The 14,955-nt window shown below is 34.6% G+C and overlaps 1 protein-coding gene across 1 annotated transcript in view; it reads right to left on the reverse strand.

Annotated features, from left to right (window-relative positions):
* The window catches only part of LOC132560475 (uncharacterized), a 28,971-nt gene extending 14,016 nt beyond the window's left edge, over positions 1-14,955 (reverse strand). Inside the window, exons 1-4 of the mRNA XM_060225138.1 lie at positions 14,888-14,955; positions 14,247-14,359; positions 5,843-5,972; positions 5,183-5,288 (exon numbers count right to left, since the gene is read on the reverse strand). Coding sequence (XP_060081121.1) covers positions 5,183-5,288; positions 5,843-5,972; positions 14,247-14,359; positions 14,888-14,955 — 417 coding nt within the window. The remainder of the gene's footprint in view (positions 1-5,182; positions 5,289-5,842; positions 5,973-14,246; positions 14,360-14,887) is intronic.

Raw genomic sequence — 14,955 nt, forward strand, 5'->3', positions numbered from 1 at the left:
GACAATACATAGAGAAAAGGGTGATAATACATAGAGAAAAGGGTGAAAATGCATAGAGAAAAGGGTGACAATACATAGAGAAAAGGGTGACAGTACATAGAGAAAAAGGTGACAGTACATAGAGGACAAGGGTGAAAATACATAGAGAAAAGGGCGACAGTAGATAGAGAAAAGGGTGACAATACATAGAGAAAAGTGTGACAATACATAGAGAAAAGTGTGACAGTGCATAGAGAAAAGGGTGACAATACATAGAGAAAAGGGTGACAATACATAGAGAAAAGGGTGACAATACATAGAGAAAAGGGTGACAATACATAGAGAAAAGGGTGACAATACATAGAGAAAAGAGTGACAATACATAGAGAAAAGGGTGAGAATACATAGAGAAAAGGGTGACAATACATAGAGAAAAGGGTGACAATACATAGAGAAAAGGGTGACAGTAGATAGAGAAAAGGGTGACAATACATTGAGAAAAGGGTGACAATACATACAGAAAAGGGTGACAGTGCACAGAGGAAAGGGTGACAATGCATAGAGAAAAGTGTGACAGTACATAGAGAAAAGTGTGCAATACACAGAGAAAAGGGTGACAATACATAGAGAAAAGTGTGCAATACATAGAAAAAAGTGTGACAATACATAGAGAAAAGGGTGACAGTACATAGAGAAAAGTGTGACAATACTTAGAGAAAAGTGTGACAGTACATAGAGAAAAGGGTGACATTACATACATAGAGAAAAGAGTAAAGAGGTGACATAGAGAAAATACATAGAGAAAAGGGTGACAATACATAAAGAAAAGGGTGACAATACATAGAGAAAAAGGTGACAATACATAGAGAAAAGGGTGACAATACACATGAGAAAAGGGTGACAGTAGATAGAGAAAAGGGTGACAATACATAGAGAAAAGGGTGACAATACATAGAGAAAAGGGTGACAATACATAGAGAAAAGGGTGACAATACATAGAGAAAAGGGTGACAATACATAGAGAAAAGGGTGACAATGCATAGAGAAAAGGGTGACAATACATAGAGAAAAGGGTGACAATACATAGAGAAAAGGGTGATAATACATAGAGAAAAGGGTGAAAATGCATAGAGAAAAGGGTGACAGTACATAGAGGAAAAGGGTGAAAATACATAGAGAAAAGGGTGAAAATGCATAGAGAAAAGGGGTGACAGTACATAGAGAAAAGGGTGACAGTACATAGAGAAAAGGGTGACAATACATAGAGAAAAGGGTGACAGTACATAGAGAAAAGTGTGACAATACTTAGAGAAAAGTGTGACAGTACATAGAGAAAAGGGTGACATTACATAGAGAAAAGAGTGAAAATACATAGAGAAAAGGGTGATAATACATAGAGAAAAGGGTGAAAATGCATAGAGAAAAGGGTGACAATACAAAGAGAAAAGGGTGAGAATACATGAGAAAAGGGTGATAATACATAGAGAAAAGGGTGACAATACATAGAGAAAAGGGTGACAATACATAGAGAAAAGTGTGACAATACATAGAGAAAAGGGTGACAATACATAGAGAAAAGGGTGACAATACATAGAGAAAAGTGTGACAATACATAGAGAAAAGGGTGAGAATACATAGAGAAAAGGGTGACAATGCATAGAGAAAAGGATGACAATGCATAGAGAAAAGGGTGACAATGCATAGAGAAAAGGGTGACAGTGCATAGAGAAAAGGATGACAATACATGAGAAAAGGGTGACAATACATAGAGAAAAGGGTGACAATACATAGAGAAAAGGGTGACAATACATACAGAAAAGGGTGACAATACATAGAGAAAAGGGTGACAATACATAGAGAAAAGGGTGACAATACATACATGAGAAAAGGGTGACAATACATAGAGAAAAGGGTGACAATACATAGAGAAAAGGGTGACAATACATAGAGAAAAGGGTGACAATACATAGAGAAAAGGATGAAAATGCAAAGAGAAAAGGGTGACAATACATAGAGAAAAGGGTGACAATGCATAGAGAAAAGGGTGACAATACATAGAGAAAAGGGTGACAATACATAGAGAAAAGGGTGACAATACATAGAGAAAAGGGTGACAATACATAGAGAAAAGGGTGACAATACATAGAGAAAAAAAACATGACAAGAAAAGGGTGACAATACAATACATAGAGAAAAGGTGTAGAGAAAAGGGTGACAATGCATAGAGAAAAGGATGACAATGCATAGAGAAAAGGGTGACAATAAATAGAGAAAAGGGTGACAATACATAGAGAAAAGGGTGACAATACATAGAGAAAAGAGTGACAGTAGATAGAGAAAAGGGTGACAATACATGAGAAAAGGGTGACAATACATAGAGAAAAGGGTGACAGTAGATAGAGAAAAGGGTGACAATACATAGAGAAAAGGGTGACAATACATAGAGAAAAGGGTGACAATACATAGAGAAAAGGGTGACAATACATAGAGAAAAGTGTGACAATACATAGAGAAAAGGGTGACAATACATGAGAAAAGGGTGACAATACATAGAGAAAAGGGTGACAATACATAGAGAAAAGGGTGACAATACATAGAGAAAAGGGTGACAATACATAAAGATAAGGGTGACAGTAGATAGAGAAAAGGGTGACAATACATTGAGAAAAGGGTGACAATACATACAGAAAAGGGTGTAGAGAAAAGGGTGACATACATAGAGAAAAGGGTGACAATACATAGAGAAAAGGGTGACAATACATAGAGAAAAGAAAAGGGTGACAATACATAGAGAAAAGGGTGACATACATAGAGAAAAGTGGTGACAATGCATAGAAAAGGGTGAGAATACATAGAGAAAAGGGTGACAATACATAGAGAAAAGGGTGACAATAAATAGAAAAAAGGGTGACAATACATAGAGAAAAGGGTGACAACGCATAGAGAAAAGTGTGACAATACATAGAGAAAAGTGTGACAGTACATAGAGAAAAGTGTGCAATACACAGAGAAAAGGGTGACAATACATAGAGAAAAGTGGACACTTAATTTACAGAAAAGAGGTGATTAATACTGAGAAAAGGGTGACAATACTAAAACCTAGGAATTCAGAAAACTCCTTTCTTCCAGCAGAAAACCTCAGCAAGAAGAAAATGTGTAAATTGTAATGTTTATATATCTGACTCTTAATTAAAAACTGAATCTGTGCAGGGATTGATACTCTGTATATATAATTGTAACATTTAGTTTCTCTAACTTATACCAATCAATGAGCATGAAGTTTGTAATAGAATTGTTACATCATTAATACTACACCCAGAACGTAAACATAGTAGAATCATTAATGCTACACCCAGAACGTAAACATAGTAGAATCATTAATGCTACACCCAGAACGTAAACATAGTAGAATCATTAATGCTACACCCAGAACGTAAACATAGTAGCTACACCCAGAACGTAAACATAGTAGAATCGTTAATGCTACACCCAGAACGTAAACATAGTAGAATCATTAATACTACACCCAGAACGTAAACATAGTAGAATCATTAATGCTACACCCAGAACGTAAACATAGTAGAATCATTAATGCTACACCCAGAATGTAAACATAGTAGAATCATTAATACTACACCCAGAACGTAAACATAGTAGAATCATTAATGCTACACCCAGAACGTAAACATAGTAGAATCATTAATGCTACACCCAGAACGTAAACATAGTAGAATCATTAATGCTACACCCAGAACGTAAACATAGTAGCTACACCCAGAACGTAAACATAGTAGAATCGTTAATGCTACACCCAGAACGTAAACATAGTAGCTACACCCAGAACGTAAACATAGTAGAATCGTTAATGCTACACCCAGAACGTAAACATAGTAGAATCATTAATGCTACACCCAGAACGTAAACATAGTAGAATCATTAATGCTACACCCAGAACGTAAACATAGTAGCTACACCCAGAACGTAAACATAGTAGAATCGTTAATGCTACACCCAGAACGTAAACATAGTAGAATCATTAATGCTACACCCAGAACGTAAACATAGTAGAATCATTAATACTACACCCAGAACGTAAACATAGTAGAATCATTAATGCTACACCCAGAACGTAAACATAGTAGAATCATTAATGCTACACCCAGAACGTAAACATAGTAGAATCATTAATGCTACACCCAGAACGTAAACATAGTAGAATCATTAATACTACACCCAGAACGTAAACATAGTAGAATCATTAATGCTACACCCAGAACGTAAACATAGTAGCTACACCCAGAACGTAAACATAGTAGCTACACCCAGAACGTAAACATAGTAGAATCATTAATGCTACACCCAGAACGTAAACATAGTAGAATCATTAATGCTACACCCAGAACGTAAACATAGTAGCTACACCCAGAACGTAAACATAGTAGCTACACCCAGAACGTAAACATAGTAGCTACACCCAGAACGTAAACATAGTAGCTACACCCAGAACGTAAACATAGTAGCTACACCCAGAACGTAAACATAGTAGCTACACCCAGAACGTAAACATAGTAGAATCATTAATGCTACACCCAGAACGTAAACATAGTAGAATTATTAATGCTACACCCAGAACGTAAACATAGTAGCTACACCCAGAACGTAAACATAGTAGCTACACCCAGAACGTAAACATAGTAGAATCGTTAATGCTACACCCAGAACGTAAACATAGTAGAATGATTAATGCTACACCCAGAATGTAAACATAGTAGAATCATTAATGCTACACCCAGAATGTAAACATAGTAGAATCATTAATGCTACACCCAGAATGTAAACATAGTAGAATCATTAATGCTACACCCAGAATGTAAACATCGTAGAATCGTTAATGCTACACCCAGAACGTAAACATAGTAGCTACACCCAGAACGTAAACATAGTAGAATCATTAATGCTACACCCAGAACGTAAACATAGTAGAATTATTAATGTTATAATGGTTTTTGATTTATACTTCAGTCATACATGTACAAGGAGTCACCCTAACATAGTGTACATTTGGTCAGTCATACTATCTCGTAATGGTCAGAAAACAGCCAAAAATATAAAAAAAAGTTCTGGACTAACATATAATACAACATTATACAATAATATATGTCAGTATGTATAAGCAAGAAAAAAAACTTGTCTTCTGTTTTACCTTTCTCTCAACCTTCAAACGGGTGACGAGTGCTTCATACTTTTTCACCGTTTTTTTAGCCAATCGAAGCAGCGCTGGCCCTTCATTGCCATTTTTGTCTATCCATCTGAAAGCAGAAATTTTCTTTATATTTGAACAGCCTTGATTTATAACCTATAACAAATCTGTCAATAAAGCAATCTACTCTCTCCTCTTGTAGCAACATACGATCAACTGTTGAAAATACATGGTATAGGTCCAAGCAGGGCTAAGGCAATTATCCTGAGAGATATGATGAGTGTGATGGCAGGTTAACATGAGAAGATCTGCAGGGATTTCCCAGTGTGCCAAGTTCATCATTCCATTTGTAACCAAATATTTGATATTTCTTAGATTTGAATTGATTTGGTATATGACAGAATGGTAATATGATATACATGTATCCTAACATTTTACCATTTTAATTTGGAAAGTAAATTAGCTTTACCAAACAACTCTGCCATAGTACACAAGCTAAAACCGATATGACTGTCCTGATTGATAACAGCGAAGTGTTTTCATTACTCCTAATATAAAATCAAGTTTAAAATTCAAAATAGAATTATATTTGAAAATAATCATTAAAACTTTAGTATATTAAATCTGAAACAGTATGAAAAACAAAGTTTGTGGCATACATACTCCTGGAGTAGACAAATGGGATTATCCTCATTCGTGAAGCTACTGGACACCTTGTTCCTGCGGTCAACAGGCTCCCTCATCTCTTCCATTAGAGGGACATTGAAAACTCTCAAGTGGGAAGATATCGACTCTAAAAGTGGAAAAGATTTTTTGCATTCCCTACTTTACATTGATTCCATAAATTTCTTATTTTCAATTTGCAACACTGTTATTTTTTCTTTCCTAAAATCTCTCATAAATCTGGTTGCTGAAATATATCAGGTATGAAACCAGCTAATGATGAAATCCTCCATATAGAAATATGAGAAGGCATAAGTCTCGAGTTTTCATTTCGAGGGTCATGCAAATTATAAATTGACTTAAATAAGATAAAACAACTGAGATCAAATTAAACAAAGATAAATTTCAGCATCAGAAAGGTAGTAGAAACAAACACAAAACTTTGCGAAATCATTGACACACAATCTACAAAATTAGCGGAACTTAACATTGAAGTGACAAACAGTGGGAAAAACATAAACGATATCAGTAAAGCATTGAACGAAGTCAGGGAGGATGCTAAGAGGATTCGAACTGAACAGGACAAGAAACTTATAGCGGTACGCAACGACATTACGGTGACGAAGAATAAAATTTCGGACTGCAAGCAAATCGCACAGCGATTCGACGATAATCAGTTGAACGGCATAGAGAGTGTGAAAAAGACATTGAAATTGGTCATGCAACGTACGAAAACGTGTGAGGAAGAAGCGGAAAGCAACAACAAAGCGATAGGAGAATGTAAACACGCAACATCTAACATGCAAAAACAATGTAATGAACTTAAGAAACAGATAAAACATGTACGAACCAGTAGCTCCAACAGTAGCACTCCTAATGGTACAGTGCACGCGTCAAACAGTAGCTCTAACGGAACCTGTACAGTAGCTGATCAGTGTGACGCTGCCCCGTGGCAGCAGTCAAGCGCGACCGAACAGGTAAGAGTCACTGTATAAAATCGCTTCACTCCACTGGATACGGACAGCGATACTCTACATGACAGGAGCTATGCGAACGTAACTTCGAATGTGATTTCGTCAGGCAGCACAAGGTCCAATGAGCATTCTACCATGGTGTCACCCGAACCGCCCATAACTAGTCGTGAAAGTGCAAATAGTTCACATTCAAAAATATCGGTGCATTTCCCATCATCAGAGTGTCATCTAAAAGGTAGGGATAAAAACTTAGCCGATAAGTTTGTCGGCTACAGCAGACATAATAAACGTAGAATCAGTTGATTCTACGTGTATGGTATGAATAGTCGTATTGCTTCTGAGGAATCAATGCGGGACTTTTTGGCCCAGTCCAATGTAAGGGTAACACACCTCCGATATTTCCAAAAAAGGTGGAAGAGTACGGCTTCAGCACAAATGAACATTATCGCCGACGATGAACATATAGTAACTGACAACTATTTTTGGCCTGATGGTATACATATGAGACCCTGGATGCCCCGTGAAGTATTCTTGGATGAACACCGGCGCGGTTAGTATATTAAACCTTATGTGTTGGAACACTGGGGGGTTGAAATCAGGAACCCCGTATCTTGTGCAATGTTTAAAAAATTACGATGTACACATTTGTGGGCTCTCAGAACATTGGTCGAGGGAACACGAAATGTCATATTTTGACGATTTTGAATGTATTGGCTACAATGTCATAGCTAAACCTGTATTTGAAGTAGACCCATTTAGGCTTAAATGTAATATTAGAAGTGGAATTGCATTACTTTTTAAGAAATCGATCCTTAAGGTGAGTGAAATTGAGGTGGATAACCCGGGGTGGTTGGTGCGGAAATAAGCGTATCATCATGTCAAGTTATATATTGTTTCGCCGTTTATATGACAGCGGCCTCGAGATCTAACGATGTTTTCACGATTTAGTCGAAATTTTAGAATCGCTCTATTTCACTTACTCCGATAAAGGCAAAGTTTTTTCCCTCGGAGACATGAATGTTAAAATCAGAGGTCAGAGGTATGATTTTATAGATAATGAGCGAACCATTTATTTCCAGAATTTTTTAGAAAGAACACACTTATTATCAGTAAATGTGCAAGATATTTGTGAAGGACCTGTACATACGTTAAGGCCATACACAGGTTTTGACACCGTGATAGATCACATTTTAATTGAGTCTCGTGACTACGATCTCGTGCCATGTTTTAGATGACTGTGAGCTAAATGTATCTGAGCACAGTCCAGTTATTTGTAACATCAGTATCCCCGACAGTGGTGGTACATCCGTAGATGGTGTTACACGTGAGAGATATAATTGGAAGAAATCAGTTTCCAACGGGTACATTCCGAATTACAGAGATACATTAAATTATTCTTTATTAGATATAGTCTCGCCCAATAATGTTTCAGATAATGGCGAAATCGATGATTTCCAACAAAGTATATCTGCATGTATAATAAGAGCCTCCGAGCTCACACTTCCGAAGGTAAAATTCAAAAAGTTTTTGAAACCCTATTGGAGTCAAGAATTGAAGAACTTACATACAATTATGAGACGTAAAAGAAAAGAATAGATAGGTAACAATAGGCCTAGAGACGCTACATCAAAAACTTACAAAGACTATAAAGATGTCAAGACCGATTTTCGGAGACGTCTGCGTACAGCTTTTAATAGATACATGTCTGAACAATACGAAGAAATAGATAAGTCAGGAGAAATTAATCAAAAGTTGTTATGGTGTTTATTCAAAAGTAAAAAATCGAAATCTCATTGTACACAAACAGAAATTAACCATGACGGTAAAACGTACCGTGATCCGAACGATATGGTTGAGATATGGGCTACACATTTTGAAAATCTATTTCAAGATGCTGAGTGTGAATTTTTCGATAAACAGTTTTACGATCACATTTTGAGAAGTGTCCAAGATATAGAGGACAACATACATAATGAGCGTGACATTTTCTTAGATGAACCCGTTACTTCTGAAGAGGTAGATAATATATGTAAATCATTAAATAATGGTAAATCTGGGGGTTTCGACGGAATTGTTTATGAACATCTGATATACGGTGGTGACATTCTTTGTAAATATCTAGCAAGATTATACAACCTTGTAATAGAGCACGAATATATACCGTCCGATTGGAAAAAGGGAATGATAATCACAATATATAAGGGTAATAATAAGCCTAAAGAAGATCCGAATAGTTATAGAGGGATCACTCTATTACCGGTTATATTTAGGATTTTTGAAATGTTGATTTCGAAAAGGATAAGCTCAGTCCTTGACTCGGATACATTTCCATGTAGACAGCAGTCAGCTTACCAGAAAGGTCTATGCAGTTTATGTACATCATTCAATTTGTTGGAATGTCTAAATTACAATGTAAATAATGGAGAAACTGTGTATGTAAGTTTTTTAGATAGTAATAAGGCATTTGACATGGTCTGGCATGCTGGTCTGTTATTTAAACTTCATGAAATTGGCTTAAATTCCAAAGTGTGGAAACTGTTAAAAGGTATATATACTGGGGTCAAGAGTTGTGTTGTATTCAATGGATTGCGGTCTAGGTTTGTACAAATGGAAAGGGGAATTTTACAAGGGAGCGCTTTATCAGCGAAAATGTATTTAATTTTTATCAATCAATTATTAGAAATAATAGAACAGAGTGGTAAGGGGTCAATGGTTATAGGTATCAGAGTAAATATACCTACTCAAGCAGACGATATATGTTTGATAAGCAACAAATGTAATGACTTGAAATGGATGCTTAAGATCTGCGAGGATTATAGCAAGAAATGGAGGTTCTTGTTCTCGTCTGTTAAAAGTAAAATTATATGTTTTAACAAAGACAAGAGAGTTAAACCTTCAATTGATTTTTACCTGTATAATAATATTCTACCAGAAGTTGAAAATATTGTGCATGTAGGAGTAATTTTAAACAACAGGTTACAGAGCCACGAACGGACAATGCGAGCTTGCAATAAATTGAAAAGTGGTACAATGTCTATTATTAGGAGTGGTGTACATCCTAGTGCGTTAAACCCAGTAACTGCTGGTAAACTTATTAAACAAACTGTGTATATGTCTGCACTATATGGTTGTGAACTGTGGATTTTATCCAGAACAGAATTACTTAAATTAGAGCGTGTCCAACGATTTATTGTAAAAGCCATACAGGGTTTTAATAACAGAACACGTACTGATATGTGTTGTGGTCTTATTGGTTGGACATCTATAGAAGGTTATATTGATATTAAAAAACTGTTATTCTTTGGAAGATTGTGTTGTCTAGATAAAACTGCGTTAACGTTTACTATATTCTTAAGACGACTTTACTTGTCACTTCTTAGAATGCCGAAAAATAATGTAGGAATTGTAGATGACATGATCAGAATTATTAAAAAGTATAACCTATATGGTATATTAGAAACTTTTATACAAGGAAGTGTATTCCCTTCAAAGCGGCAATGGAAAAAACTAGTGAAAGCGAGTGTATGGTTGAAAGAAGAGCAAGAGTGGAGAGAACGTATGTCACGTGATAGTGAATTTTATATATTTAGAAATGTTCATTGTAAATTAGAGCCACACATATTTTGGAAGCTCGCAATGAAATTTCCTGAATATAGAAGTTCAATACATTATGTCATGAAAATAATTGCAACTAGTTATATAAATGACCACCCAGAGTTGTGTCATAAATGTGGTATTGTACATAATGATATTTTAACTCATGTTGTGTTAGTTTGTACTTACACAGAAGATGTACGTGATCTATTATGGTGTTCTATTTCCAATATTAACAATGACGGTATTTCACTAAGTGTTTATCTACATTCCCTATCAAGTCAAGAGTTATTATATATCCTCCTAGGAGGACAGATGACTTGTGATTTAAATGAGCATGATATGTATGTCTTTAGATTACGATCAGTGATATTTATTGAGAAAATTTTTAAAATGTATCACCTTAGTAGCATATGGTCGCCTAACTGAGAGCATGTGTAATTCATATCATTTTTTTTTTCTATACAAGAATTATGTACATCATAAGGATAGTGAAACTATTAATGAACTGTATTTCTTGATTATAATTGCCAATTATGTTTTTCAATTGATGTATATCTAGTATGCTCAAGTAATGTTATTGTTAACAATTGTATATGCGTTGATATGTAAATGACTATTATTCTGTTTGTAAAATCTTCAGCTTGGAGGAAATAAAGAGAATAATAATAATTAATATGAAAAAATGAATTATGTAAAAGAAATCATATCATCAATGAATGTTATATCCAGGTATATTAAAACAAGTGGATTTTATTGTTGTTGAGGAGGTGGCAATTAATATTTCTTTTTTTTGTTTTTTTTTTTTTGTTTTTTGTTTTTGTTTTTTGGATTTGGACTATTTATTTCTGTTCAGGAAATAAACTTAATTTAACTAGTTTTATGCACTTTATATATATATATATATATATATACGTGATACAATTTAAAGACACAATTGTGTCAATAATCAAATAGATTATCTTTCCTCCACTTTCAATGGAAATTCTTACTTCAAAGTTACCTCAAGAAAAACTGTAAACTGACTAAATCGGTGCGATTAAATTTTAGTTAAATATCACTTTTGGCTAATTAATACAAATAGGAAATTGCACGTCCACAAACTCACTTTAAACAGAGCATAGAATCTGCAAGTAGCGCAATCACATTTTAGCGCAACACTTAACAGCAAAAACTATATTACCGCAAATTTATGTAAGAATACAGTACATCAGTAGGAACACTAACCAAGGGAGTTTTGTCTACTTTGATCCCTCTCATTTACAATTAAAATCGATTCATGTTGTTATTCGTTTTGCCTTATTTGAATATTCAGTCTCGTATGATTAAAACAAATTTCAGTCTCATGTTAATTTATTGGGAGATTCTATCATTTATTCCAATATCCATTGAAATGGATTACTTAATAATGACTAAAACGCATGTTGTTTCCATCATCGAGGGTTGTGTTTGACAGTGTCTGACATTGTACTACAATAGGTCTCTTACATCTGTACTTTACTGGCTAACACAAGGGTGTAGTTCCACTGACAAAGCAAGCCATATATGTCTATAATTCATAGTATTTATATACCATGTAGCTGGATTTCTTATAAATTGCATTTTTATTTTTTATTACTGCAGGAATAATAGTTATGGATATTTTAGTCCTTGTCTAAACTTATTATTTTTACCCTGTATATTTTAACAAATAAAAATAAATCAAGTTATCTAATAAATGCTGTTCCATATTGATATCCCATTGCTTCCTTTGATAAAAATCCTGGATTTGACAATTTATTCACTTTAGAAAGACACTATTCATATACAAATGAAATATGTCTCTCATTTGTTCACTTGATATGAATATTTGTTACAATATGATTGAACGATTAAAGGGCTGCTATTCTAATTAAGTAGAAAGGTATTCAAATTTTCCCAATTTTCTTCCACATTTTGATGATTCCTGATATAAACAGATAGTTTATTTTTTATTCTTTTTTAATATTTCATATCTTCGATTTTATTTCTTTTTTCAATTTTTACTTTTTTTAAATCAATAAAAAGGTTTAGGGTCTTAACATTGAAAATTCTAGAGTACGTGGAGAAAACCCTGGTGATCGTACAGGTGACCTTTCAATGCCAGGTTCATCAAACACGATAAAACCTGCCCAGTTATGGGATCACATTGTAATAGGATAGAGAGTAATGAAAAGCACCCTGCCACTACTGGTGTTTGAACTGGTGACCCTTCAGTCTCTAACCAAACAATCTACTGCTCGACGAAAGGGAAATTCCCTCTAGCTAAGGCTAATGAGGTTCCCTGCAATCGCAACTTCTACAACACAATGATCTACACACATGTATGTCACAATAGCACTCACATTTAGAGTGTTGGGTTACATGTTGATTGATATTATGGATTAATAAATGAAACAGAAGGATTGTGTAAAGTGATTATATTGTAAACAGAACAATAGTATGGTTGATCGATGATTAGGAACCTCATCAGTGATGTGACATTCACAAACAAAACAAATCTGGGCACTGTGCAAGTCTCTTATGTTCTGATACATGAATACCTTAAGCAGGTGACACATTCTGGTTACCAGATTACCTGTAACACTACCTATGTATACAGGTTCATGACTGATGGGTTTAGTTCTTCATGTATTCAGTATAAATTTAAGCACATCATACTTCACAGGAGCATAATTTTTCCTGTCTTTTAAAAATAGAAAATTGGGATTTAAAAAAAAATTTCAAATGTTTCTGACAACAAAACTTGTCTTGATATCTTGTTTGTGAACAGAGGAAAAATAATTTGAGTGTACATTTTTTATGTAATGAGAGTCCCCTGTGTATGTGCCTTTCAAGTTAGATCTACAATTAAAGTTTTCTAGAATTTTAATCTCTCCAGGCAGGTATCAAGATTTTGTATGACCTTGGTATTTCTGGTCTGTGCAATGGATCGTAATAAGTGTGTTGGAATTTCAAGTATCAATGCATTATTCTACTTTTAATATATGTTAGCTGTAAAAAGATGCAGAGAAAAAATATCAATAGTAAGTACTTTTTTCTCAAACCTCAAATATTCCATGGCTGCAAAAGAAACTTTCTCAGATTTGGCCAGTTTTACCAGACAATCTCTAACTACAGAGGTTCATATGCAGTAATGATTCAATTGTAACCATTTGACAAGCTTTGAATTCTTTAAGTAAGCTTGGGTATAAGATGTCAGTATAGAATAAGCAGAAACTATAAAAATATCTTTAAAATCTTGAATTAAGCTTGTTTCATAGACTAAACACATGTTTTCCATTGACCAGAAGTAGGTAAGGATAACAAAATTTCCAAAGGTTAAAACTTAGCATAAACCAACAATGACTAACTCAAAAGGTAGCTACAAATGCATGAATATGTGAAAATATCTATCTTCCATTTGTTGGTTGGATGGCACTGTATGTGTTAACATACTTCCCTTTCACCTAAGCTTCTGGGGTTTGATTCTCTGAATGGACATAAAAAGGTAAGGGGTCACCTGCAGAAACATGTGGGATTTCCTTAGGTAATCTGGTTTCCTCCCACAGTAAGATCCCTCCTGCACTTACATCCAGGTTAGCATGAGTGATTGGTATAAGTTGAAATTACTTGTTTCATAATTGTTGTAAAATGTATTGGTAATTTCTAAATTCATAATCACCATGATGCAATCTTTAAACAATTTAAATGCCCAATTTTTCTATCATCCACACATTGCGAGTGCCCTTTTTGCATATTCTGGAACATTGTGTTACCCAAAAACTTAACATAAATCTTAAAGGAATCAACTAAAATAAAAAGAATGGTCAACTTACTTCCTTCTTGAAATATCGCAACACTTTTTGTCTGATAATCCTGAAGGACTGCAGACAACGCTTTTTCACGTTCGCATCTGTGCTTCAAGACATTGAGGAAATTCTCAGTTTCTCTGAAATTACCAAAACAAATCATTTGAGTTTCAACATCAAATCTATCTGTAAATTTTCTGGAAAAAAACATGTTTTTGCTCTATCCCTACAGTGTCTGTCTAAATTAAATTATATAAATTTTACATGTAACCTTCCTCTCCAACTATTTTACGTTGGAATAGACATGACTATATGTGTATTGTTTGTGCATTTTGATCATGAATGAACGTCAACATGGTAATAGCATGCCCTTGTGGTTAGGATATTTAAGGTGCACCATTTAATAGCAATAGGATTTAATAACAATGCAATGGACGCAGGCTAAAACCCTCTATATCTGCATGGAATATTTACATACAACAAAATATCAAAGACGTGGCTTATGAAATCTACAATGTTAACTCAAATGTTTATGTTGGCAACATTTCTACGAACTGACTGAATTGGATATTTGTTTTCTCCATCTGATTGGAAATCGTTATTAAGAACACGCATCAGTGAATTAATGTTGTAGACTATGTATCAGATATATTAAAGAAACTACTTACTTCAGCTTGACTCTGAATATCTCAAAGAATGCCCGCGAGGGAATCTGAACCTCCATCTTGAGATTCAT

Source organism: Ylistrum balloti, unplaced genomic scaffold (assembly GCF_031769215.1).
Source record: "Ylistrum balloti isolate Yb309-2 unplaced genomic scaffold, AGI_CSIRO_Ybal_v1 Utg371066, whole genome shotgun sequence".
Lineage (NCBI taxonomy): Eukaryota > Metazoa > Mollusca > Bivalvia > Pectinida > Pectinidae > Ylistrum > Ylistrum balloti.